The sequence below is a fragment of the Acipenser ruthenus genome, chromosome 7 (genome assembly GCF_902713425.1).
Source record: "Acipenser ruthenus chromosome 7, fAciRut3.2 maternal haplotype, whole genome shotgun sequence".
Lineage (NCBI taxonomy): Eukaryota > Metazoa > Chordata > Actinopteri > Acipenseriformes > Acipenseridae > Acipenser > Acipenser ruthenus.
This window is the reverse complement of record NC_081195.1, coordinates 58719096-58745084: the sequence shown is the minus strand read 5'-3', so window position 1 is coordinate 58745084 and position 25989 is coordinate 58719096. Positions and strand designations below refer to the sequence as shown.

General features: G+C 36.9%; 1 protein-coding gene across 6 annotated transcripts in view; it reads left to right on the top strand.

Annotated features, from left to right (window-relative positions):
• Positions 1-25989, top strand: part of LOC117415795 (myotubularin-related protein 5-like) — a 70649-nt gene that overhangs the window by 26634 nt on the left and 18026 nt on the right. For 5 of the 6 annotated variants that reach the window (XM_059027411.1, XM_059027409.1, XM_059027410.1 and 2 more), the window contains 24 exons: positions 1059-1088; positions 2140-2245; positions 3145-3277; positions 4485-4593; positions 5213-5326; positions 7255-7332; positions 7813-7926; positions 8190-8318; positions 8707-8805; positions 9191-9395; positions 9574-9680; positions 12283-12432; positions 14675-14743; positions 15584-15742; positions 15875-16113; positions 16206-16378; positions 16470-16543; positions 18611-18806; positions 19062-19189; positions 19573-19748; positions 21456-21592; positions 23938-24145; positions 24485-24681; positions 24944-25081. In XM_059027411.1, the coding sequence (XP_058883394.1) occupies positions 1059-1088; positions 2140-2245; positions 3145-3277; positions 4485-4593; positions 5213-5326; positions 7255-7332; positions 7813-7926; positions 8190-8318; positions 8707-8805; positions 9191-9395; positions 9574-9680; positions 12283-12432; positions 14675-14743; positions 15584-15742; positions 15875-16113; positions 16206-16378; positions 16470-16543; positions 18611-18806; positions 19062-19189; positions 19573-19748; positions 21456-21592; positions 23938-24145; positions 24485-24681; positions 24944-25081 (3268 nt within the window). The remainder of the gene's footprint in view (positions 1-1058; positions 1089-2139; positions 2246-3144; positions 3278-4484; positions 4594-5212; positions 5327-7254; positions 7333-7812; positions 7927-8189; positions 8319-8706; positions 8806-9190; positions 9396-9573; positions 9681-12282; positions 12433-14674; positions 14744-15583; positions 15743-15874; positions 16114-16205; positions 16379-16469; positions 16544-18610; positions 18807-19061; positions 19190-19572; positions 19749-21455; positions 21593-23937; positions 24146-24484; positions 24682-24943; positions 25082-25989) is intronic. The other variant, XM_034026604.3, reaches the window with a different exon arrangement.

Below are 25989 nucleotides of genomic sequence, written 5' to 3'. Positions count from 1 at the left end.
CATTTACAAATGGTAGCTTGTTAAAAAAATTAATAATAATAATTAATTAATCTAGACTCCAGTGACACAGGGAAAACCGTTCATGACCCAGATTATTTAACTGCAGGGTTAATTTATTTTAACACTGTATATGTATAGTCTGTAAGTAAGATCATTCAGCCTTTATACAATACATTCTTCAATATGAGTTTGCTGGTTGAAGACCATTCATCAAATCTTGTCATTCTGAACAGTAACGGATGCTCCAAAAATAAAGAGGAGGATGTTGGAATTCTTTAGCAGCTTGTTAGATGTAACTTGTGCAGTATTCAAATTACTACCGATGTCCTGATTAGTCCATGTTGAAGGTTGGGTTATTTAACCTACAGTATTGAGTGATGTACATTCACAACACTTCAAACTGTCTACTATTTAGTATATTAATAGCTGTTAGTTTTAATGTGATGAATTAGTGCTAAAAACACTAACTGAGATTAATGGTCTTTAGAAAAGTAACCTGGCTTGTACGGTTTTAAGTTCAGACCTTAAGATAAAGGTACAGTACTGGATAAGGTAGTTAGATAAGTGGCAAGAGTGTGATGTACGAATGTACTCTTAACTTGGTGAAAATAAAAAGATTTCCTTCTGTATCTTCTGTTGACTTTTCAATTCTGAAAAGCTTAGGGAAGTATAAACATCCCTGCATTATATTTAATTGATGGGATGTTCTGGAAAAGTCTTGTTTTCTCTGGAATATAAAAACAGGAAGATGTTGCCAGTTGTGAAGTTAGGTGTTAGGTGTTGGGTATTGCATTAGCTACTGTGCCTACCTCTCTAAAATCATCGAGTGACAGATGTGATGTCCCAGTTTGGTTCCAACCAAGTACATTGATTTGTAGCATCACAAATAAAGAATTGATTATCTGAAACGGGTCTCATGATTCATGTACTTATGTCCGGTACCTGTAACACCACAATGTTGTCTTTTTCCTGTATACATTTTGAATGTGTTTCTTTTTTCTCTTTGTCTCTAACCTGTCTCTAATTTCCTGTGGTGTCTCTGTTTGTTGCTAACCTAGCCTGGCCTGGATGAGAAAGAGGAAAGCTTGGTATGCCTGTATTTTTATTTACATTTCCCGGTCTTAATTTAATTGGTTCTGATTTCAGGACTGTTATTTTTCCTACCACTTTTCTTCTTCAACCCTATATTGGATTCATGGGGATTTCTTAAATCATAAACAATAGCTTCATAATTAAAATGTTCATAAACAGAATTTCTATTGGATTCTATTGGATATCTTCCATCATAATGCCTAAATAAAGGTAATTCCAGGCAAGTGTGACTACTCCTGGAATAACAGAACCTGCAATAAATTCCTTACTGATTTGGGGTGGTGAGGTGAGTCATTTAGTTGCAACAATATTGCCACCATTGCACGATCACTTGCAAAAGATTAACATCACTTGCAGTTAAAAGCGGCAATTTTTTTTATTTTATTTTTTTTGCAAGTGACTTCAAATTGCTAACCTTGGTATATTGATGAATGTACAACATTTTGATCCCAACAGCAAATCTGAGCTGTTAAATTTGTAGTAATATATACTTCAGTGTAAGGGCTGTTTATAGTCTGAATGTGTGAAATATTTAACTTTGTTGGAAAGCTAACTTCATCATTGAACTGAATTAAAAAATGCACTGGAAAAGTACTGCAGCATATGAATGTGTAATCAGGAAGGCTTTATATGTGCAAGTATCACACAGAAAGTATTTTATTGCAGCACTTTTGTTTCAATTCACAATTTCAAACAGAGCATACACTCATAGCAAATAGTTGGGACTCCAACACAAATGTATATAATTTTTTTTTGTTAGATGCAATAAACAAAAGCCACCACTGCATACCTGCTTGAAGGACTGTTGGACAGTCTTCTTTATAGCGTTCCACTGAATTAAGCTGACTTCCCTTTTTCACTCTGTATTTACGCATGTAAGACATGTAATGTCATGCTTGTCTCAATAACAATATTCTGATGCTGTTTTTTTCCATACAGTAGTTTATAGTCTAACTTTTACGAATAGAATATTACCATTCTGTCTGTATTTCATACATCGTTTTGTCGAAATGGAAGCTTGACTGCAATTATTGTTTCTGTTTCTAGAGAACCATAACATTGGGGGCAGGTGATCGGCAAGTGATCCAGACACCCATTAACGATTCACTGCCTGTAAGTGGCTGTAGTGTTGCGCTACTCTTTAGACAGTTAGGTAAGTGCTTTTAAAATATATTTGAGTGCATTTATTATGTTTTACAGTACATCCCATAGCCGGACTAAGGGGGGGCGTCAGCAGTTGGGTTAGCAGATGTTCTTGATAATTGACGCTCACAATCACGCATTGAGTACTGCATCAAGCTTTGCCTGCTTTAAAGCTTGCAATCCTAATACAGTACATGTTTAAAATAAGATGTATTTTGATTAATTGAGTCTGTTAATCTGTTTAAAAGACTTCCTAATACTCAACTCGAGTACTGTATTATGGATGAGGTTTCTAAAAATGAAAAAGGGAGCATAGACAATCTGTACAGATGACCAGCTTGTGATCTGTAAGGGTTCCACATTTAAATCAATACATTTTTATAATAGCTTATTACTCATCGTTTAAAAAATAAGACAAATTAAAAACAAAGACTTGAGCAGCTCATGATTCTAATTACATGTGGCAGCCTTACTGGTTACTAATTACATTTTATAGAAAGCCTACAATCTATTTTTCTTTAGTTAGCTTGAATACAGTATTAGAAAAAAAACTTTAAATAATAACTCTTAATTCCTGTCAAAATGTTTGTCTAAATTACTGGTTAAAAAGCCTTTATCTATCTACTCCGCGGTTATAGGACTGTGTACTACCCAGTACTTCCTCATTGTAAACACAGGTCACATCACCACCATTCAGTTACTGTAGGCAGGTATATATAGGTAAGCTGGTAGAACCATGAGGGGAAGCGTGCATGGCACCTGCTGACACTGTACCTGACCTTACCCTCTCCAACAAATAGTATAAAAGAACTAGAACCAAATTCTATAGAGAATACATTTTTATTACCATTAGTGTATACATGCTACACATTTTGATATTTTCTCTTATTTTTTCTCATTTTTTTGTAGGAATCATAAACGTGCTCTACCTGTTCTGTGCTGCTCTTACTGAACACAAGATCCTTTTGTTGTCCAGTAGTTACCAACGGCTCACAGATGCATGTCGAGCTCTTCTATCCATCATGTTTCCACTTAAGTACTGGTAAGGTGGGATTTCTGGTGAATCCCATTGCTGTGTGCTGAGGCATTAGAAAAATATGTAGGCAGTTTGTTTCTCGCTAGTCTGGTCTGTTTTGTTGTGTAATGTTTGGTCAAAGTTGCTGGTACAGCCTGGGAACCACTTTTTGTGGTTCTGGGATGCCAAGGGTCAGCTACACACAACACTTCTAGGGCAGTCTGGAGAATCCGGTTTAATTCTGTAGTGGAAAATAAATTGAAATGAAAGAAAATGTAAATCTTTTTAATCAGATTTGCAAAATTAATGTGTGAAAAATCTAAATCAATGTACCTCTAAAAGTTGTTAAAAAAAGGTAGTAAGAAGTTAGCTTACTAGCTTGCAGTCTGCAAAGTGATTTGTGAAACTAGTCCCAGAACATTACAACTTTATTTTGTTGAAAGTACCTGAAAGCACAAAGACTGCTAGAGGCCCTTATAAAGGCCAACAATGAGGAATACTAGTGCTATTGCTCTACACAAACACACATTGGCAACCTATTCATTCTGAAAGTAGATTTGATGACAGCATAAAACAGGCTAAAAAGACTGTAATGCAGTAAACGACTGTAAAACATCCATTGGACTAACACACTCTCAAAGTAAATAGCTGTAACCCTGACCTTTGTTGGCTTATATTTAAAGGAGAACTGTAGACTGACATGTTACTCAGTGCTCTCTTGTCTTTTCTGTCTCCTGCGCTGTACCTATCCCTTCTGTTTTCAATATAATTAGGATTGCTTTGATATGTATTATTCAGCTACGTAATGAAAATGAACAGATACCCATGTAAGTTTGTAGGAATACAAACTGCAGTGATGAACATCCTATCCATATGGTGTATTTTAAACAATGGGTCCTGCTCATAGCCGTGCTGTTGTCCAAGATTGAAAACCATATGTGTACAACCTGGGTATTATGTAGCAAAGTTAACAGTCATAAAAGGAGAAGAGACACTGTTAATTGTGACACCTAAACTGACATGTTTTAATTTTACAAGAAATGCAATTCTAGAGTTTGTTCACATGATAGACAATGACATTGAAGACTGTAAATAACAACAGCAGTGACCAGCACATTTTACAGTCTTACTAGAGTTGGAACCACTGGAACAGAACTGTTAAATAGTGGGTTTAAGTGATCATATTTGGGTGTGCTTTCAGTACCGTTTATTGTATTACTTCTACCTCTTTCAGTTTCACGTACATCCCAATCCTGCCAGGTAAACTTTTGGAGGTACTCTGCACCCCAACACCATTCATCATTGGAGTCAGTTCCTTCTTTCGTTCAGAGACACAGGAACTGGTCAGTGATCTTTTTTTTCTTTGAAATACAATTGTGGTTGAATAATGCATTCCTGTAGCAGTCCTACCAGCAAGTTAATGACCTGAAATGCTACAATGCAGTTGTCCGAGGCGCTCTAACTGTACTTATAGAGGACTCTGTGACCGATGTTTCCTTAAATCTCTTTAACAGTTATTTTTATCAAAGCATGTTTGTATTAATTACAAAATTATCTGAACAATGATCTTATCAAGGTTCAGCTCATTTTAATTTGGAGCGGGTTGTTAGACAATACAGGGCTTTCTCATTAATAGGTAATGAATTCATTCATGGTTTGTAAATTGTACATGGACTGTACTAAATTACTGCTCTCTGTATTTCACAATGATGTTTTTTGTCCTAGTCAGATAGTACTGTTTTCCCTTAATTTTAGATAATGTCTACCAGGTTTTATTTTTTATTTTTTTACGTTCGCAGAAAATAAATAAATGCTTTGCATAAATCATTATAACAGTAATCCAAAATGCTTTTTTTGTCACCATTTCAGCTTCAAGTATTATTATTATTACAGTTGTAACACCTGCTCCTCTGATCCTTAATCACATTGGTGAACTGAATGTTTTGTTTGTTTTCTTTTAAGTTGGATGTAATTATAGCAGACCTTGATGGAGGGACTGTGACCATTCCAGAGTGTATCCACATCTCATTGCTACCTGAACCGCTATTACATCAGACTCAGACTGTACTGTCCATGGTAACTAAATCTTTAACTCCTATATGACTTCTGAAGCCATACAGCATGAATGGCATTATCTCCAGTGCCTAGTTTTAGATATGAAATTTCCATTGTTAAATCAAGATTTATTTGGTTCAATCCCCAGTGGGGGACACTGCTGTTGTACCCTTGAGCAAGGTACTTTACCTAGATTGCTCCAGTAATAACCCAACTGTATAAATGGGTAATTGTATGTAAAAATAATGTGATATCTGTAAAAAAAAAAAAAAAAAAAAAAAAAAGTGAAATAATGTATAATGTGATGTCTTGTAACAATTGTAAGTCACCCTGGATAAGGGTGTCTGCTAAGAAATAAATAATAATAATAATAATTTAAAATGGGGTATTTGTAAGTTCAAAGTGTAGTGATTTCCGTTGTGACCTGATTCTGCAATGCTGTTTAATTATACCACACTGCGTTATGGTAATTACAGTCTATATGTAATATAGGGCTGTCAGTTAAGCCTCAAAATAGCAATCGATTAATTGGGTACACAAAATATAATCTTTTAGAATAAATGTTGATTGTACCGCCCACATACATTTTCGCTCCGCGCCTCTCCCACCGACGTGATTATTTTAATATCATTGCTGTTAAGTAAAAGCGTGTGCACAACAATTGAATGCAAGGGTTGGTTTGGTTTGTCACACTTGAGAATTATTGTATTTCTTGTTCTTATTGTATGACTTATATTGTAACACTTGAATGTATTTGTATTTGCTTGCGATTGTAAGTCGCCCTGGATAAGGGCGTCTGCTAAGAAATAAATAATAATAATAATAAGGGTTAATTACGCCTTGGTAGCATCAGGAGAAAAAAAAAAAAAAAAAAAGCACAACATTCGCAACAAGCCTAAAGCATGTTTAACATACTACAGGGGTGTTAGTCAAATATTTATTCCAAACAGAGTACTTTGGAATGTAATCTATATAAATTAGAGAAGTTTATTCAGTGACAGCTGCAGCATCACGCATTGCATCTTGTTAATACTGTACCATCTAACCTTCACTTTCTGTGAAGCACACAATGCGGAAATCCTTGCTAATAATAATAATAATAATAATAATAATAATAATAATACATTGATTTACTTACCACAACATGCATACCCGCTATAGGTCAAGCTGATTGTTAGTCCAAAATTGCGTTTAACATCACTGATTGTTTATTTATTTTAACGTTATTGAATATTGTTAAATATTCATTACATACGTTCATTTTGAAACTCCAAAGAAGCGCAAACCATAAACAGTCAGTTTTCTTCAATGTGCACAATTTATTTACAAGCTCTTTGCCAGGAATACAAGCCTGTCATCCTGCTCTGGATCCAAGGCAGCATGCTGTTTGCAATTTATTTTCATAACTGAATCGCTGGTAGGATGGGACCAGCAAATCATATGCTAGTTAACACGAGCAGGAAAAGAAGAGCACGTGCACTGCTTGTCTAGCAGAAATACTGTAAATAGCAAGGCAGGGCGTTTGGTACGTTTTAGTTGATAAACTTAAATGTTATTAACTATGCGCGTTACAAAAATGTAATTATTGAATCGATTATTCAGTATTTATATCGATGTATGTAATGAGGAATGGAATCGATCCAAGAATCAATTTTTGATTTAATCGTAGCAGCCCTAATGTGATACTTTTGTAATACAAGCAAATATTGCAATGGTATTTATTTTTTTAATTCATTTTTTAGTTTTGCATCATTAGTTTGTCCAACTTTCCTTGCTGTGGTCACCTACAGTGCTGTTACTGTAAGTGTTCTGATGGGGGACCAGTTAAGTTGCTGTCCATTACTTTTAATAACCCCCAAACTAAAACAGCTTGACAGAAAATGTATACTTGACCATTTCAGTGTTCTTGCATTAAAGGAATGTGTTTTTTAAATGAATACTTTTTTTAGATTTTAGATCCAGAGTTAGAGGTTGCAGATCATGCTTTTCCACCATCTACTATTCAGCCTTCTTCACTTAAAATCCAGGTAAGTTATGACTTTGCCATTTGGGAGTTCCACAGCTCATTGATCTAGAATGTGTCCTCAGACTGCACCGTACCAACAAAGTTTGGAACTTCTAAAACCACAAACCGATTTACTTGACAACTAGTTTACTTTGGCAGGGTTGGTCTGATGCTGGATGGGCGGTGTTTAAAATTTCTAATATATGATGGTTGCATGACCTCTGAATAAAGCAGGCCTGCAGTAGGATGGATAATATCTTCTAACACATTAATCCTGCAGTTTAACTGTGTATTTATGCAGTTGTAAATGGAAGTTTACTGTACCTGGACAGCTTTCATTTGGCAATACCTGGTAGATGCCAGCTGGGATTGATAAGAAAGAGCAGTTAATCTCATGTTTTACATTACAGGTGCATATTTTTAGGATATTTTGCTTTTCTTCTTTTTTTTTTTCTTTTAAATATATATAGGCTTATTGTTTTTTTTCTGGTCTTTATTCCAGGATAAAGAAATCCGTGCTGTGTTTCTGTGGCTGTTTGCACAGCTGTTTCAGGGTCATCGCTGGTGTTTGCATATCATTCGCGTCCACCCTGAACCTGTCATCCGATTTCATAAGGCAAGAACAGCCATTTGAAACAAGTTTGTACTTTGAAGGAATTGTTGCACAAAATAAATCAAAAAGTAAAGGCCAAAGTATCTGGTTTTAGTAAAATATATGTTTTAAAATATAGGCGTATACCTTTAAAACCTCGACTGTATGTTATACCTTTAAAACCTCGACTGATGTTCATCCTCAGGGGTGAATTACTGTCCCTCAGCTAAGTACAGTATGGTGGAAAGTGGTTAAACACATTTTTTGTGTTTTTCTTTTGTATTCAGGCTGCGTTTTTGGGTCAGCGTGTTCTGACTGAAGATGATTTTCTCATGAAGGTATTGGACGGGATGGCATTTGCTGGTTTTGTATCAGAGAGGGGACCGTCTTACAGAGCAATTGATCTTTTTGATGAAGTAAGATTTTTGTATTTATTTATTATCTTGTAACTGGGTATGGTGTGTAATGCATTGTGGTTACAGATTCTGACCCTTGTGTGTGAGGTTACTGGTTCGCTCTCAGCCTCCTTCCTGTTACAGTGGTACTTGACTTGGAACTTGTAGATAGATGCAGCCAATCAGCAGGGGGTATTATTTTTTGAACATACTAATGGTATTAAATTCTAATTCTAATCTATACGTTAATTTAAAAAAAAATAGTTAGAAGTATATCTGAATTTTGATTGACTGCATTCGAGTAGTATTTTAATAACATTGATTTTCAGTTTTTTTCTTCATCAAAACCATAATCTACCTTGTTAAGATTATATTTTTTAAAATATTTTTTGTTTTCCCTGTCACTTAGCTTATAGCCACTGAAGTTGATCGAATGAGATTGGAGGAGGGAAATCCACACAAAGTAATGAAGCACATCAAGGAGCTGGCTGAACAACTCTTCAAAAATGTATGTATTTTGTAATTAATGATTTAAGTGGCACAGACATTGTAGTCAAAAGACAGAACACGAACTGCCAATGCAGGTAGTGGAAAAACACTGGCAGTGGCCATCTGCTGACCCACTAGCTGGTATTGACAGGCCCTGGCTGGGATTTAAGACACAAAACAGCAAGGTTGTTTTTGAATAGGGCTGTAAAATAAGATGTATTGATAATTAGATGAATTTTATGATTGCCCAGACTCATTATTGATAAAGCCAGCTACTGTAGATGGGCAACAGTATATGTTGATATACCCCAAGTCAAGTGACTTAATGCCAACTTTGTATACAACAAAATTGTGAGAAAATAAAATATGATGATACAGATGTTTTATTTATTTTTGATTAATAGGAGAACCCTTACCCAGCCGTTCCCATGCACAAGGTACAAAGGCCAACAGAGGGCTCGCACTTGCGGTTACATCAGACAACCTTCCCCCACCTTGATGAGGTGACAGTTCAGCTGTTCATTGACCATGCCGCCGCCAAACAAAAAAACGAAATACCTGCTGTTAAATCAGAGAAGAAATGTATGGTGCCATCCGGCCCTCCCCCCGGTAATCAGATTATCCTGTCAAACTATACATTCTTTATTCAATAAACAATTGAAGATGTATTATTAGGTTAATGGCAAAAAAAAATGTTTAAGAAGTCTTTACTTATTTTAAACCCTCACATTTTTTAGAAGGAAGTTCTCTATTGATATTATCCTATATATTTTTATTGTTTTTCCAGATGCCATCATTGACAGCAATGTCCTAGCTAACAGTGCTCGGAGATTAGAAGTGGTCAGGAACTGTATTACTTACATCTTTGAAAACAAAACAGTAGAAGCTAAAAAGGTGGGTTTCTTGATGCATTGTTTTTGTGTACTTTGATGTTTTACATGTATATCTAAAAAAAAATAATAATAATTGAGTGTATCAAAATGTGGTTATGGATAATCCCAGGGTTTTCCCTGGCATTTATATGTTTGTAGTCACTGGTGACTAATCCTTTCAATAAACTTTAGTCACTGGAAATCTTCAGTAGTCACTACATTCCTCAAGCTGTGGTATGCATCCTGTTTTTATACCTTAAATTACTATAATATAGATAGACAGATAGATTGTATGTACATTACTCATGTATCATAACTAGGGTGCCGATTAACACAGTGAACCGTGATGTTTTTCTTGACAATACGATTATCAATACAGTGGCCCTTGTCGGTACACTGTGGTGTGTTTTTTTTTTTTTTTTTTTTTTAAAGTAAAATTATGTCTACTAATATAAACATGAGCATGCATTAATTTGTGCCGACACTGCTAATTAGATAATATTATTTCTTAGCATGTCCTCTAGCAGCCTCACCTACCAATCACTGTGATAAGGGTGTTTTTATCAAGTCCGCCGGCAGCGGAGCGAAATGGAAGCTGAGCGGAGGCGGGTTATTAATGTTGATAATCTCATCAGAGTGACGGTGAAATTCAGCCTGCTATGACTGTTTTAAAATCCAGTGTGCACTCACCTCATGTTCTTGGTAAGAGTCACGCTGTGTATAAAATGTGTAAGGCTTGAATTTGCAGGGCTCCAGACTGGAAATAAAATGGTTGCAAATTCGACAGAAAAATAATTTGCAAACAGTTTTTTCGGGGTTAGACGCATTGGTGCCTGTAACACAAAAATGCTACCTCTCCCTTTAAAAAGCAGGTTTCAATATTTATGAATGCGCTAATGCCATCCAAACGTGTTACATTTAGTATTTATTGTCGTACATAGCTGAACCAACTCACTGCAATTTAAACTTGTGCTTCAGCTTTCCATCACCTGAAGAGGATTTTCAACAGCTCTGCGATACATTCAAACCAAAACCCTGTGCTCTTTCTCACTGCACCAATATTGGAAAGCCTGCTCAAAGGCAAATTCAGAAATTTTGTCAAGGTTTGGTGTGTCCGCAGACATTTGCATTAGCAGTTTTACACGTGTCACTTTAAGCTGATTTCTTAGATCTGTTTTTATTACATTGTAGCGGCTGAAGCCATGCCTCTCAGCCAGCTGCTGACATCAGTACTACATTTACAATGGAGGCGATTTTAGTTATGCAGGGAAAGCTAAGTGGTACTAGTGAGGTACCGTTAGTAATTAACATGTTTTGGTTTGGGACTGCAACAAATAATGGTGACTGTATTGGAGATCTGTGAAGTCAATGAAAGAAAAATCTGGGCTAATTTGGCTTTTTAATTTTAATGTTTCTTTCTTGACTTGAACATAATTAGATCCCCAAAGTCCCTATTCAGAGTGTTCTTCTTGGCAAGGTAATACGCAGTCTGCATAGCTGATATAACGGCTTCCTTTTCTTTACTGAAGGTATTGACAATGGCACGCTCTGTACATGGCTACATTGCTCTTGCTTCAGTAGCAGCAACACAGTCATTTGTATGACCGTGTTTTGTTAAATTATTTTAAAAACAAATCTCGGCAGCCTTTCATTAAATGCATTATTTTTCTTAGTTGCAATGCAATAACTATAGGTCACTGGAATATTTTCTGCATCATAGACAACCCATGGGTATAGAGATTTATAGAGAAGTTTATCTGGAACTTGGCCGTTTCTTTTCTTCTTGTTTTGTCTGACGCATTTAAACTTTGTTTTGTTTTTTTGCCTTGGGTTGCATTGTCCCTTGTAATTCCAAGTTTGCATCATGTTCAGGTTCTTGAACGTTATCACATGCATGCTTCAAAAACGAGTAAGAAAGAAAAAACAAACTGTCTGCTTCATAATTTGACTACTGCACGTGCGTTTCCCCCGAGAGAGAGAATAAATTGTAATCTCTGTATGTTACACTTCATTTTGAATATATATCTAGAGAAGCGCATGTCAAATTGTGATTAATCTTTCTGAGGACTTTCTTTAGCACAATTTATTAAGCATGTAAGTTTTTCTGGGTATATAGGCAGACATCTGTATATCACACTTTAATTTTTGCTTGTGGATATATTGTCTAAGTGATTTTTTTAGTTTTTCATTTTACTGATGGTGTTTACAGCCATAGTAGGATTTGTATGTTACTAACTTGTTTATAAAGATGAGGATTTTATAAACAAGTCTGTTCTCAGTTAATGTTAGGTAATTCCTTTATCAGGAAGCCCATTAACTTTCCTTATAACATGTTTGCATAAAGTTATGGTTCCGATTATTATGTTGGTTATAGCATTTATTATGATGCACGACCAGTACATATATTGTCTTCAGTGTTAGCACTGTGAGCTGGGGGTTATTTAGTTTCAAAGACTTAAACCACTTGCATATTTTGGTTGGACTGGTGGGAATAAATAGGGGGCAACACTCCAGGCATTTAGCAACTTTGAGAACTTATACACAAAGTTTGAGGTGCTGGCTACAAGCTGTTTCAGGCAGTACACCTTTGAGTTTTAACTTGATTTTAATTTTAATTTTCCCAGTTGTTGCCTGCAGTTCTGAGGGCACTAAAGGGGCGTGCAGCCCGGCAATGCCTGACCCAAGAGCTGAACCTCCATGTACAACAGAACCGGGCTGTACTGGACGATCAGCAGTTTGACTACATTATCCGGATGTTGAACTGTACCCTCCAGGTATTGTGCATTTAAGAGTTTTTTACACTGCTGTTTAAAAGCTTTTTTCACTGTAACAAAATGTTATGGTCTACATACAGTGCCTATAGTAAGTATTCACCCCCCTTGGACGTTTTCACAGTGTGTTGTGTTACAACCTGAAATCTTGATGCATTTAAATTGGATTTTTTTTCCTTTGATTTACACAACCTACTCAACACTTTCAATGTGTGAAAAAATGGGGGGGTGAAAAAACAAATCAATTAAAAATAAAAACCTGAAAAGTCTTCATTAGATAAGTATTCACCCCCTTTGCTATGACACTCCTACATAAGCTCCGGTGCAACCAATTGCCTTCAGAATTCACACAATAAGTTAAATGGAGTCCATCTGTGTGCAATAAAAGTGGTTCACATGATTTCAGATTAAATACACCTGTCTCTGTAAGGTCCCACAGTTGGGTAGTACATTCAAAGCAAAGGTACTACCATGAAGACCAAGGAGCTTTCAAAACAACTCTTGGATAAAGTTGTGGAAAGGCACAGATCAGGGGAGGGGTATAAAAAGATTTCAAAGACATTGAATATCCCTTGGAGCTCAGTCAAGTCGATCATTAAGAAGTGGAAGGTATACGGCACCACCCAGAATCTGCTTAGAGCAGGCCGTCCTCCCAAACTGAGCAGCCGGGTAAGGGCATTGGTCAGAGAAACCAGCAAGAGGCCAATGACAACTCTGAAAACCTACAGCGTTCCATGGCTAAGATGGAAGAAACTGTCCTTGTGTCAACAATAGCTCAGGTACACCACAAATCTGGCCTGTATGGAAGAGTGGCAAGAAGGAAGCCATTTCTGAAAAAAGCCCATATAAAATCCTGCTTGGAATTTGCAAAAAGGCATGTGGGAGACTCTGAAAAGATGTGGCAAAAGATTCTGTGGTCCGATGAAACAAAAATTGAACTATTTGGCCTAAATGCAAAGTGTTATGTCTGGCGCAAACCCAGCACAGCACATCACCCAGGTAACACCATCCCTACTGTGGAGCATGCTATGGGGATGCTTTTCATCGGCAGGGACTGGGAAACTTGTCAGGGTAGCGGGCAAAATGGATGGAGCTAAATACAGGCAAATCCTTGAGGAAAACCTGCTTCAGTCTGCAAAAGACCTAAGACTGGGACGGAGATTCACCTTTCAGCAGCACAATGTCCCCAAGCACACAGCCAAAGCAACACTGGAGTGACTTAAAAACAAGAAAGTGAATTTCCTAGAGTGGCCCAGTCAAAGCCCGGACTTGAATCAGATTGAGAATCTGTGGCAAGACTTGAAGATTGCTGTCCACCAACGACCTCATCCAGCTTGACAGAGCTTGAACAATTTTGCCAAGAAGAATGGGCGAATATTGCACGATCCAGATGTGCAAACCTGGTAGAGACTTACCACAAAAGACTCACAGCTGTAATTGCTGCCAAAGGTGGTACTACCAAGTATTGACTCAGGGGGGTGTATACTTATCTGACCAAGACATTTCAGTTTTTTTATTTTTCATTAACTGTTGTTTCACAATAAAAATGATCTTGCCTCTTCAAAGTATTGAGTAGGTTGTGTAAATCCAAAGGAAAAAAAATCAAGATTTCAGGTTGTAACACAACAAACTTGAAAACGTCTAAGGGGGTGAATACTTACTATAGGCACTGTAGATTCATAGACCAATAGTTTCTTCTTCAGCAGCTAGCAAACTTGTAATGTACTGTAATCAACACAAATGTAATTTTATGAAGAAACCTTTAATTAATGAAAAATAGTCCTATGTTATCTTTTCACAACAGACCTTAAATGATATTCTGATTAAACGTAAACCACCTTGCTTTTGTTGCTTCTACTAATATTATGAAGACTTTTCTCTATATTTGACATATCTGCAAACAATGTTGCATAATTGGCACAGCTCTCAAGATTTAGAACAGGTCTGTCAGTCTAGTGTACGTCTCCTTTTTCAGATGTGTGGTTTTACCATGGAGAGACTAGAGTAATAGTGCGAGATGCTTTATTTTAATTAAATCTCAGTTTTGCATTTTAAAAGTAATTTCATTATATCAAGAAAAGGTACCAGACCTAAAACGCATTATGCATGCACATCAACAGATGGCTCACAGGAAAGTAGAGGACCAATTTTATACCATCATGGAAGAGTACATAACAGGGCATATTTTAAAGAGAGATTACCTTGTTTTGCTGGATTTTGCTATAATTCACCTCTCCTCTCATAGGACTGTTCTCATATGGATGAACATGGAATAGCAGCAGCACTTTTACCCCTCGTTACAGCCTTCTGCAGAGTAAGTCAATCCTTTCTTACATTTTATTAAATTAATTTAGGCATTCGTTAAAACATTTTAGTCAAATTAATAATATTGTTCAAATATGTATCTCTCTCTCACGCTCTCTCTCTCTCGCTCTCTCTCTCTCTCTCTCTTGTGCTCTCTCTCTCGTTCTGCATATATAGTCAATTCTCATTAAAACGGTCCTAGCCAACTTTAGCAGTCACTTATTATAAATTGCTTCTTATAATTCTAATTCAGTTAACACAAATGTCCTGTTTGTGCGGATTATTTTGTGCTCATGTATCGATGCCATTTCCATGAAGCAGTGCAAGAAACCGGCATTTGCAGACAAAAGTGGAGTTGAAAGCAGTGGGTAATACACCACCACTAAGAAAGAAAATTGTTACTGCAGATTTCAACATTCCTGCAAATACTTAGTCAACCATTCTGAAAAACGGGGGTACAATAATACAGGCCTGTGAACAGCAAACTGTAGATGTTAGTCACGCCTTGCTTTTGTGGTTTAAAAATGCCTTTGATCTGAATGGGACATGTAGATTTCAAGTGAAGTTAATTTATAATGTATACTTTTTAGAAGTTCACTTACAACAGTGTTTTCAATAAAATGCACAGTGCTTTTAAATGTATACTACTTTTCATTGTACTGTATTGGATTTGTGTCAATAAAAACTAACAGTATGCATTTGGGTTATATTCTGAATAACATTGCATCTTTGTGGACTGCAGTGTCGAGATGTGTTTCATTGTTGTGATTTGGCAATTTTTTGCAACATAACATTCTTGGTAACTTCTACAAATCCTTCCTTGAACTTTTATTGTGTATTTTATTTTTAGAAACTTGGAGCTGGGGTCACCCAGTTTGCTTACAGCTGTGTTCAGGATCACAGTGTCTGGACCAACATGCAGTTTTGGGAGGCTATGTTTTACAGCGATGTCCAGAATCACATTCGTGCACTCTATCTTGAAGGCAATGAAAATGAGGAACATAGCCAGGTAATAAGTGCTGCATCAATACATGCACATTTTTACCATTGTTCCTAAAATGCTAATTAAAGACTAATGCCCTTTGCAATGCAGAAGATATACGCACCATTAAGCTCCTCTGTCTCGTTACATCTCCAACAGGAATACAAGTCTGCACTAGAGATTGCTTCGGAACAGAGGAGACAGTGGCCTATGCTGAGCAAAGATAAGCAGCAGGAGCTGATTCAGAAGGAAGAGAGCACTGTGTTCAGTCAGGCTATTCATTACGCTAATCGCATGAGCTACCTACTGCTCCCCCTGGACACCAGCAAGAACAGGCTTCTGCGCAGCTCTGGGTTGGGGGACTTTGAGAGTGTCAGTAACAGCTATGTCACTAACAGGTATTATAAGGCAACTATTGTAGACTTATTTCACATTCCAATGGAATACATAAAATAAGAACAGTGGATAACTGTTTCCCTATTCTATGCAGCATTGCAGGTAGCATGGCTGAAAGCTATGACACTGAAAGTGGTTTTGAAGATGCCGAAGGTTCTGATGTTGCCAACTCTGTGGTCCGGTTCATCAACAGATTTGTGGATAAAGTTTGCACTGAAAGTGGTGTGACCAATGAGCACCTAAAGGCACTTCACTTGATGATACCAGGTATGATCTGCGTGAATGAGGGATCAGAATTGTTGTGCTGGTTCAGCGTAGCTTGTTTCCTTTTTGTGACACTGGTTTTATTTTTTTGCAGATATCGTGCAGATGCACATTGAAACGCTGGATGCTGTTCATAGGGAAAGTAAGAGACTGCCAGCTATACAAAAGGTAACCAATTCATATTTTTATATAGGGCTGGACCAAGGCCCTCGTGGACACAGGTACCCGCGTCCTTTACGCACGGGTCGTTTGTCGGGACTTCCAGGTTTGCAGTTATCTGCGTCCCCGGGACATGCGTCCGTCTGACGCCCCACCGCTTTTTTTAAACATGCAGGTTATACAGCTGCATTGTGTGACGTGCAAGCTTCAGAATCTTGGCAATACGTTGTAGTGCCTGGTGTGGAGAACTGGAAAACGTTTTGGATCGGAGCAGACTGAACACTATACTGAGTTGCGCCCCTTTCACGTGACCTCCTGAGTACGTTTGCGTGTTTTGCTAAAAATCCATTTCAGACTTTCTTGCTGACTGCTTCCCAAGCATAAGCAACTGTTTCAAAATCTTAGACATCGCTGCATTTTTTTTCACGGTAAAAAAACGATTTAGTTCATGGTCTAAAAATAGATATTTCAAGATATTTCACGGTTTTAAAAAATATTTATTAAAGCAGAAAAAAATAGCATTGTTACATTCAATATTGATAATTCTCTAGAGTTATGGTGCAACAAATATTTCTAAATATTTAAATGCTTTAAGGTTCTGCATTTGGTCACCTTTAAGATTGAGAGCAGAGGGGATGCCTGGTTGAGTAGAATGGTTAGTTGTCATTTGATCTTTATGGAATTTTCCTTTTGTGGATTATTTTGCTATGCCTTTTTGTTCCTCGTTCTTTTAAACAGAAAACGTTCTGTTTGTGGCTTTTAGTGTACCATAGCATTAAGACTGTACTTTATTGGGACCACCAACATTTTCATTGGAACCCCCAAAGTTTCCGCTGGGACCTTCAGTTTTTTTAGTTGTGGGTCCTGGACCTTCAATGGGGAAAGTTTTGGAGAGCCCTGGGCTGGACAAAGACATATAGAACACAAGCCTGGTACCCAACACTTCAAAATCAAGTTCCTTGTCAGGTATGTCCAAGAGATGACCTTACTGGTTTGTCTGTGGATATAACTATGCATGCAAGATCTATTAGCTGAGTGAACTAGCAGACTAAACTAAAAACGGCTGCAGTGTTGGATTGCATGGCAGATGGATTATTTGTTGGATCTTTCTGTACATGGAGAGTGCTGGTGGATTAATGAATACAATCCTTTATTTTTTTTTTATTTTTTTTTTTTTTTAATATAAATCCCAACACTGGTCAACATGTGTACTAACATGGACTGTACCTCTACATTATAGCCCAGAACTCTGCATTAAGTAGAGTAATCCAGTATGTTGTGTTGTTTTTGGCATGATATTGCCATTGGAGGTTTTTTTTCCCGTTTTCTTAATCCAGATTTGTTGTATGGACAAGACTTGCAGGCTAGAGTGATTTAACACATTATCTGACAGAGTTGGTTGGAAAGTTTTGTACCCTTGTTGTACCCTCTGATTTTACAACAACATATACCCGGACAGCATAAAATCAATTAGGTGTGCTTGTTTTTATTGTCATATTCTATTTTAGAACTTTTTAAACAAATGCATTGTGCCATTAAAATTGGATATCGTGACCTATGAATTGCAGCATTTGACTTGTGAGCTATATCTTGCTATCCCTATAATTTAAGAATGCTATAATTCATTCCCGCTATTTATACCATAATTTGCAAAAGGTTTATTAATGCAGCACTCCATGATGTTGTCCCATAGCAGTAGAATAATGCATTATTTGTGTTTTAAACAGTCTCATTATGTATCTAGTTTTTTGTGTTGAGGAACATTGATTAATTTATAGCCATAATGTACTGTTTACTCAGTAATCATATAAATACATAGGCCTAATAAAATCTCACAGAAAACTCTGAGTAGGAGTCATAATCTGAGTTTTATAGTTAACTATCTTAACTCCTACAGTGTGTTTATTTTACTGTTCTTTCTAAAAGTCCCAATTACTGTTGCTGATGACTGCATGTATTTATGGTGCTGTTTTCTTTTGCTTTGCTTTTAAATTTTTTTTATTGTTGGTGTACATTTGTTCACTGTGGTCTATGTAAATGACACGAGTCAGTGAGTTGTATTTCTTTCACTTACAGCCAAAGCTGCTGCTTCCGGCACTGCTGGTGGGTGAGGAGCTGGTGATGGAGGGGTTGAGGGTATACCTCATTTCAGATGGCCGAGATGAGGCAACAGGTGGAATAATGGGGGGACCACCCTTGCTTCCTGCAGAGGGAGCGATCTTCCTTACCACTTACCGACTCATCTTTAGAGGGACTCCCACTGACCCCTTGGGTATGTTAAAAGAAGGTGGCAAGATGAAGGGACAAAGGTGTTTTTAAAATAAATAATTTAAGTAAAATTAAATAAAAATAAAAAAAACTAATAAAAAGTAAGTTTTTAAAAGGCATGGTTGGACTGACACAAATAGAGATTTTCCTTGATTTTATATACTGTCTGTTTCACTCGGTTAAGGCAAAGCTGCCGCTATGCTCTTTATTTGCTGGTACAGGGAGAGCTCTAACAGCAAGCACGCTTCTCTGTTTCTAGTGGGTGAGCAGGTGGTAATTCGGTCATTCCCCATTGCATCCCTGACAAAGGAGAAGAAGATTTCTGTTAGTGTGCAGATGGACCAGTTCATCCAGGAAGGGCTGCAGTTACGATCGTGCACATTCCAGGTAAGAAAAATAAACTGTACTTGGGAATGGGGGGAAAAGAAATCAGCATTATGTTGCTTTTTGTACAAAATTGTTCAGTACAGTGTAAAGACATCTTTTATCTCTTTTTTTCAGATAACTAGTTTTGATTGTAGGTTGCTCAGCCAATTTTCAGATAAATGTTCCATATTTACCCAGAAATATCAGGAAGCTTAGATTAAATGGGCAATAGTCCATTGAGCCTAAATTATGTCAAATATTTGTTTAGTTTTAAGAACATAATGCAGGATCATGATGTACTCTATACTTGCTGATCACAATTGAGTTTTATGGGCACTTAAAAAGCTTAACCTGAACATAAACAATTTATTTTTTGTTTTGGTTTTGTTACCGGTCTGTTTCAGTTAATGAAGATTGCTTTTGATGAGGAGGTAGCATCTGACCTGGCAGAAGTGTTCAAGAAACACCTCCACAAACTGCGCTACCCACAGCATGTTAATGGGACTTTTGCTTTCACTGTTGGACAGTCGTTTAAACTGGTGGATGAACACAAACATAAGGAGAAGAACCAGTCGTTAAGGTAAGATTTAAGTTTACAATCAGAAATGATTTTTTTTCAGTCCTATAAATATCTCAATTGTTCCGTTTTGTATTACAAAAGACAAATAAGTTTGCAGTGTAATTAAACCATGAACCTCCGCACCCCACCTTGTTCCAATTTGCTGAGATTCAAAAGTACTACTTTCAATGTTAGACAGAAGCAGGTGGAAATGTCCTTGGTGTGTGTCTGCAATGCCATTTACAAATGATGTTATTTCTTTGATCCTAGAGAAAAGGATAATGTAAAAAGAAATATTATAAATAATTCTGTATTAAAATGAAAAAAGAAAATCCTTTAACCACAACCAGAAGACTTAATTCTTTCTTTTACAAAGCAAGAATGTATCTATCACATAGCTCCCTTTTATTATTATTATTATTATTATTTATTTCTTAGCAGACGCCCTTATCCAGGGCGACTTACAATTGTTACAAGATATCACATTATTTTTTACATACAATTACCCATTTATACAGTTGGGTTTTTTTTTTTATTGGAGCAATCTAGGTAAAGTACCTTGCTCAAGGGTACAGCAGCAGTGTCCCCTACCGGGGATTGAACCCACGACCCTCCGGTCAAGAGCGCAGAGCCCTAACCACTACTCCACACTGCTGCCCTGGATCAGCAGTGTGGAGTAGTGGTTAGGGCTCTGCGCTCATTGGATCAAACCTTTACGCTTGCTGTTTGTGTTTTTATGTATTTGTGTTTTTTGCCTCTGTTATCCCATCTCAATATTGGAATATGTCGAATATAAATTTTTGTATTTCTGCCTCAGTTCTTGGCAGATGAATGAGTTGTTCCACAGACTCGCGTCTGGTTTAAACATGGGTCATATCAACCACTCGACGACATAAGACTACAGAGACTCACTCACTCACTTTCCTTCAATCAGGGTGTGAAAAGAGCATTAGCACTGGCTTATCTGTGTATTTTAAAAGATGCCATGAGGAGAGCAAGGAGGAAATTTCCATGTGCCCCCCACCTTCTTCCTTTACATAAGTAACATATTACAGTACAGGGTATAATGTTAAATACACTATGTGCTTTAAAAAATGTATATATTTAAATCAGTATATTCCAATATAAGAAACAAACTTTGCTACGTTGAAGTCAACTTTTCTGTTGCTTTTTATCCAGTTTAAGCCTAATCATTAATTAGAAACCCATATAGTATCTAATTGACTTTGCCAGTGGTAGTGGTAATTTCAGACTCACAAATCAATAGGCGTTTTTTATGAAAATTCACAATTGCAACAATGCTAAGCGGGCATTTAATTTAAGGTATCCTATGAGTGGTTAAGTATTGAGCAAGACCACATTATAAAAAAAACACATTGTAAATCATCTATATGAAATCAACCAATCACAGTTATCCAGTTCTCTTGCCCAAACTGCACTAAGGTGATACATTTCTCAAGTTGGGATTTGGTTATGTTTAGCATGGTGTTGTCTTCATAATAATCACCTTGTGCTATATTAAAAACATAACTGATGACATCCAGCACTACAGTGATGGTCAGAAAGAATTGTATTATTAAATTCCAATAAAATGGTGGCTATGGTTCAGGGTGCTTCTTAATGGGCAATGTAGTTAGTGTATACAAGTACTTTAATGGAATTATACAAATTTGATTTTTAGATTTCATTTCTTGAATCCTTTTTCCTGCTGTTTTTCGTTTACTTCAGAACCCTTTCTAAGAACCTTGTGAAAAATGCTAAGAAAACGATGAGCCGTCAGCATGTGACACGAAAGAAGTACACGCCCCCAACGTGGGAAAACAGGGGCAGCCTTCAGTCTCAGGTTGATGAGGATGACATTTCAGGTAGAAGGAACCTCGATGAATTAAACCAGACAGTATTTTTTGTATCTAGGGAGGGACTGTTAGGTCAAAGATTGGTCTTCAGGCCTAAGAAGGTGTATATATCAGAAGTTTGATTCTAGCCTTTTCACTGTAACTTTTGGTATCCCAGAGATGTGTATGCGCATGTAGCAGCACAATTCAAACCAAGACCATAGGTAATTAATTTTATTTGTTATTTTTTGGTCATATCTTTTGTGTAAAATTGATTTCTTAAAAATAAAGCATAAACTATCCCACCTTGCTATTTCAAATGTATTTGGTCATTGTATAATAATCCGTATGCGCCCAAACATCTGCATAATGCCAAACTGCTATGTCCAAAATCACTGTTCTCGAGCATCTCTTCTGAGCCAAAAAACATGACTTCCGCATGTAGCCTCACATGTGCTCTGAAATGTACCGGCGCATGCCCAGTGAAGCGTTGTATAAGCTTGTATTACCTCTGTGTGGAAATACACTAGTCTGTGTGACAAACATGGTCTGTCTAATTTTCCACAAGGAAGGAACTCGTTTTGTGTAGTAAACATCTTTCAAACTGTACATGTTTCCTTCACATGTTGTATTTTGATGTATTATTATGATTTAATGTTGCATTCAATAAAAAAAAGTCTGTGCTGGGTAAGTGGTTGCGGGGAAAAGAAAACTCAAGAAGGAGTTGTTCTCATTTCCAACTAATGAAAGGACGTACCCACAAGTATATTGTGTTATTTCAATATACGTCCCAAAGTCTTAGATATAGCTCCAGCTGATTCTGAATGTTTGCAGAATGGACACGAGATTTGGAAACAAAGTATTTCCTTTAGGAATTAGGTATTTGAGGATGATCCGACCTAAAAAAAATAAATATTGCATTTTTTCATCCTTTCGTATTTGGTTTTCATTTGCATTTCCTGACACAACACCTGCACAATCGAATTCGGCCACAGATTCCATCTCCCGTATCAGTTTCTGAACAATCTGATGTTGAAATATTGTTTGGCATTATTTCAGATGTTCCCTGTGTACAGTCACACTGTTAATGACACAATTGAGATTTAACAACGAAAGTGCACATGATGCATAATTTACTATACGCCATAAGGTTCCATTGTAATAACGTTCGTGGTTCCAATTCAGCCTGTAAACCCCCGCAACTTGTGGCAGTGGAACGGTATGTTTTTCAATCTGTTTGTAGATTTTTGCTTGCCATTGTAACTGTGTCTGTTTGGGTGTTTCTGTTATTTCTGTATAACCCAAGGTGTCTGATAACAAAAACATGGTCGGGATAGGATGATTCGAAAATTCTAATGACGTGCATCCCATATACATTGACACCAGTCAATCACGCAACCCACGACTCAAAAAATTAAAGCGACATTTAAAAAAAATAAGCCCAATTCTGCGTATTGTAAGCGGACTTGGCAACTGTGATGGCAAGAAAAAATCTACAAACGGAAAGAAAAACATACTGTTTCACTGCCATGTCGAAGTTGTGTCATTTAACAGTTTGAATTCAAATTAAAAACCAAATACGAAGGATGAAAAAATGCAATATTTCTTTTTTTAGGTTGGATCATCCTCAAAGACCTCATTCCGAAAGGAAATACATCGTTTCCGAATCTTATTTTCTAGTTTAGGAATTTAAACATTCTGAATGAGCTGGAGCTATATCTAAGACTTTGGGGGTGTATATTGAAATAACACAGTGCTGCTATAATTGTGGGCAGGTCCCTTCAATAGTTGGAAATGAGAACAACTCCGTCTTGGGTTTTCTTTTCCCCGCAACCACTTACATTAATCATAATAATACATCAAAATACAACATGTGAAGGAAACATGTACAGTGTGAAAGATGTCTTCTACACAAAACAAAAGTAGGTACAAGTTCCTTCCTTATGGAAAATTAGACGGACCATGTTTGTCACACAGACTAGTGTGTTTCCACACCAAGCTTATACAACGCTTCATTGGGCATGTGCCGGTACATGTGAGGGTACATGCAGAAGTCATGTTTTTTGGCTCAGAAGAGATGCTTGAGAACAGTGATTTTGGACGTAGCAGTGTGGTATTATGCAGATGTTTGGGCACATAGGGATTATTATACAATGACCAAATACATTCGGAACAGCAAGGTGGGATAGTTTATGTTTTATCTTTCTTTCTAGTGCTGTTCTACCCTTTTTAATGTTAATAATTTCAGCATAAAACTGAAAATAAAAACACAGAATATTAAAGCTCTAAGTTTTAATATTGCACAATACAGATATTTTATAGTGGTACCAGGTTCATACCTCAGCATTTACCTGACTTGCATGTTTTTGTTTCAGTTTCGGAAGAAGTGGACCAGCGCTCCTTGACCCTGTCTTCCACCATAAAATCCTCTGATAGGCAAACAATGAGCAACGTGGTGGAGCGGGCATGTTGCAAGGACTATCAGCGGCTTGGCCTGGGCACCCTGAGTAACAGCCTGACAAGATCAAAACATGAACCTTTCAGGATATCCACTGTAAACCGCATGTATGCGGTTTGTCGGAGGTAAGATTAGTATTATTTTATTATTTTACTGTACGAGCAAAGACCAGTGTTTCCAGCATTGGTTTCTTTTCAAGTACAAAATGTAACCATTACTGAAATAAAGTGTCTGGTCCCTGGGAAAGAACACACCACTGTTTTGTTTTCGGGCTACATAGAATAAACAAGGGAAAGAAGGTGAAGCACGATTTAAGTTCTAAAAAATATGTTTTTCTAAAGAAAGAATTAACTTGTTTTGCAGTGCTGAGTAACAGGGGTTTTGCTTATGAACACCTTTTTTTCTACAGACAAAAATATTGGCAGATTACATTTGCTAATAAGTATATATTTTTTTCTGTGCAGCTATCCAGGCCTGCTGATTGTGCCCCAGAGCATCCCAGACTCCACTATTCAGCGGATATCACGCTGCTACCGGCAGAACCGCTTCCCTGTGGTTTGTTGGAGGAACTCCCGGACAAAGGCTGTTCTGCTCAGGTCGGCCGGGCTGCATGGCAAGGGAGTAGTGGGATTCTTTAAGTCCCCTAATGCACCAACAGCAGGTTAGCAGCCGTTTCAAGCACATACTTTTGGATTCAATGCTGTTTCTGAATAACAAAGTACGTATTTTGCTACAAATGATAACTGTTACGTGTCTTGTAACAAAAGAGTATCAGAGGTTGCTTGTCTGTAAACCTTTTTATAGCTGTCTTCTAACGCTTGGCAAGGAAGAACTGCTGAATAAATTGCTACTGTGCTTGTTTGTCACTCCACAAAGGGAGTTTGTACCAGTATTCAAATGAATTGAGCACCCTCTCTTTCTAGGACCCTCTCAGGCAGACTCCACCAGTCTGGAGCAGGAAAAGTACCTGCAAGCCATCATCAATTCCATGCCTTCCTACTCGGATGCAAGCGGGAGGAACACACTGAGTGGCTTCACCTCTGCACACATGAGCAGCTCAGGTAGGCATTATTATTAAGGATACGATTTTGTCACGGCAGATTCGCAGCTAAAAATAGACAATTTAACGGAATGATCCATGGCTAAATAGATTTATCAAATGTATTTATTAATGTAAAATATGTTCATATTTGTGCTAAATAAACATATATATATATATATATATAATGTATTTAATGTGTTTTCTTTTAACACATACTCCTAGTCAAAGGTAAATATAGATTTTTTTTATTATTTAAAAAAACAAATTAACAGTACCTTTTCAAACAGCCGTAACAGGAATATGCTAATAATCTGACCACAAATCATTTTTAAAATAAATGTACTGTGTAAGTATTCACCTTTATAGATGTTTAAGCGCTTTAACTTTTACACTGCCACCAATTCAAAAGACTCTCTATTTTCACCTGGAGTCAAAACAAATGGCAAATTTCACAGGTTCTATGGAAGTCGTGACCACCGTGATATAATTGTATACATAATAATTATTACATGAAGCACAAGTGTTTTTAAACACAGTATTCAGTTGGTTGTAAAAGGTGAAAAAGTTTTCCATGTTGGTGTCAACAATTAAGGGCATTCATAGATAATTCACCTTTTATATGATAATAGTATAATAAGATAGTGTTTTTATGACCATTAAATGTCTGCATATTTCTCACTTTGGCTTTTATGGTTGAAGTGTATTTGTTTAGACTATTCTATGTTCTGAAATTTAGTGTAAAAAACCAAACAAACATTGGTGTGATAGGGCCTGTGGAGCAGTTGAGGAATGTCGTCACATGGCCTGTAAGTAATTTATCCTTGTATCAAGAATTTAAATCCTGAATTCAGATGGGATAAGTCTGATTGATTTGCCATGAATCATTAAAAAAAATGGTTAGGGTACTGTAACTAAATGTCTACCAAG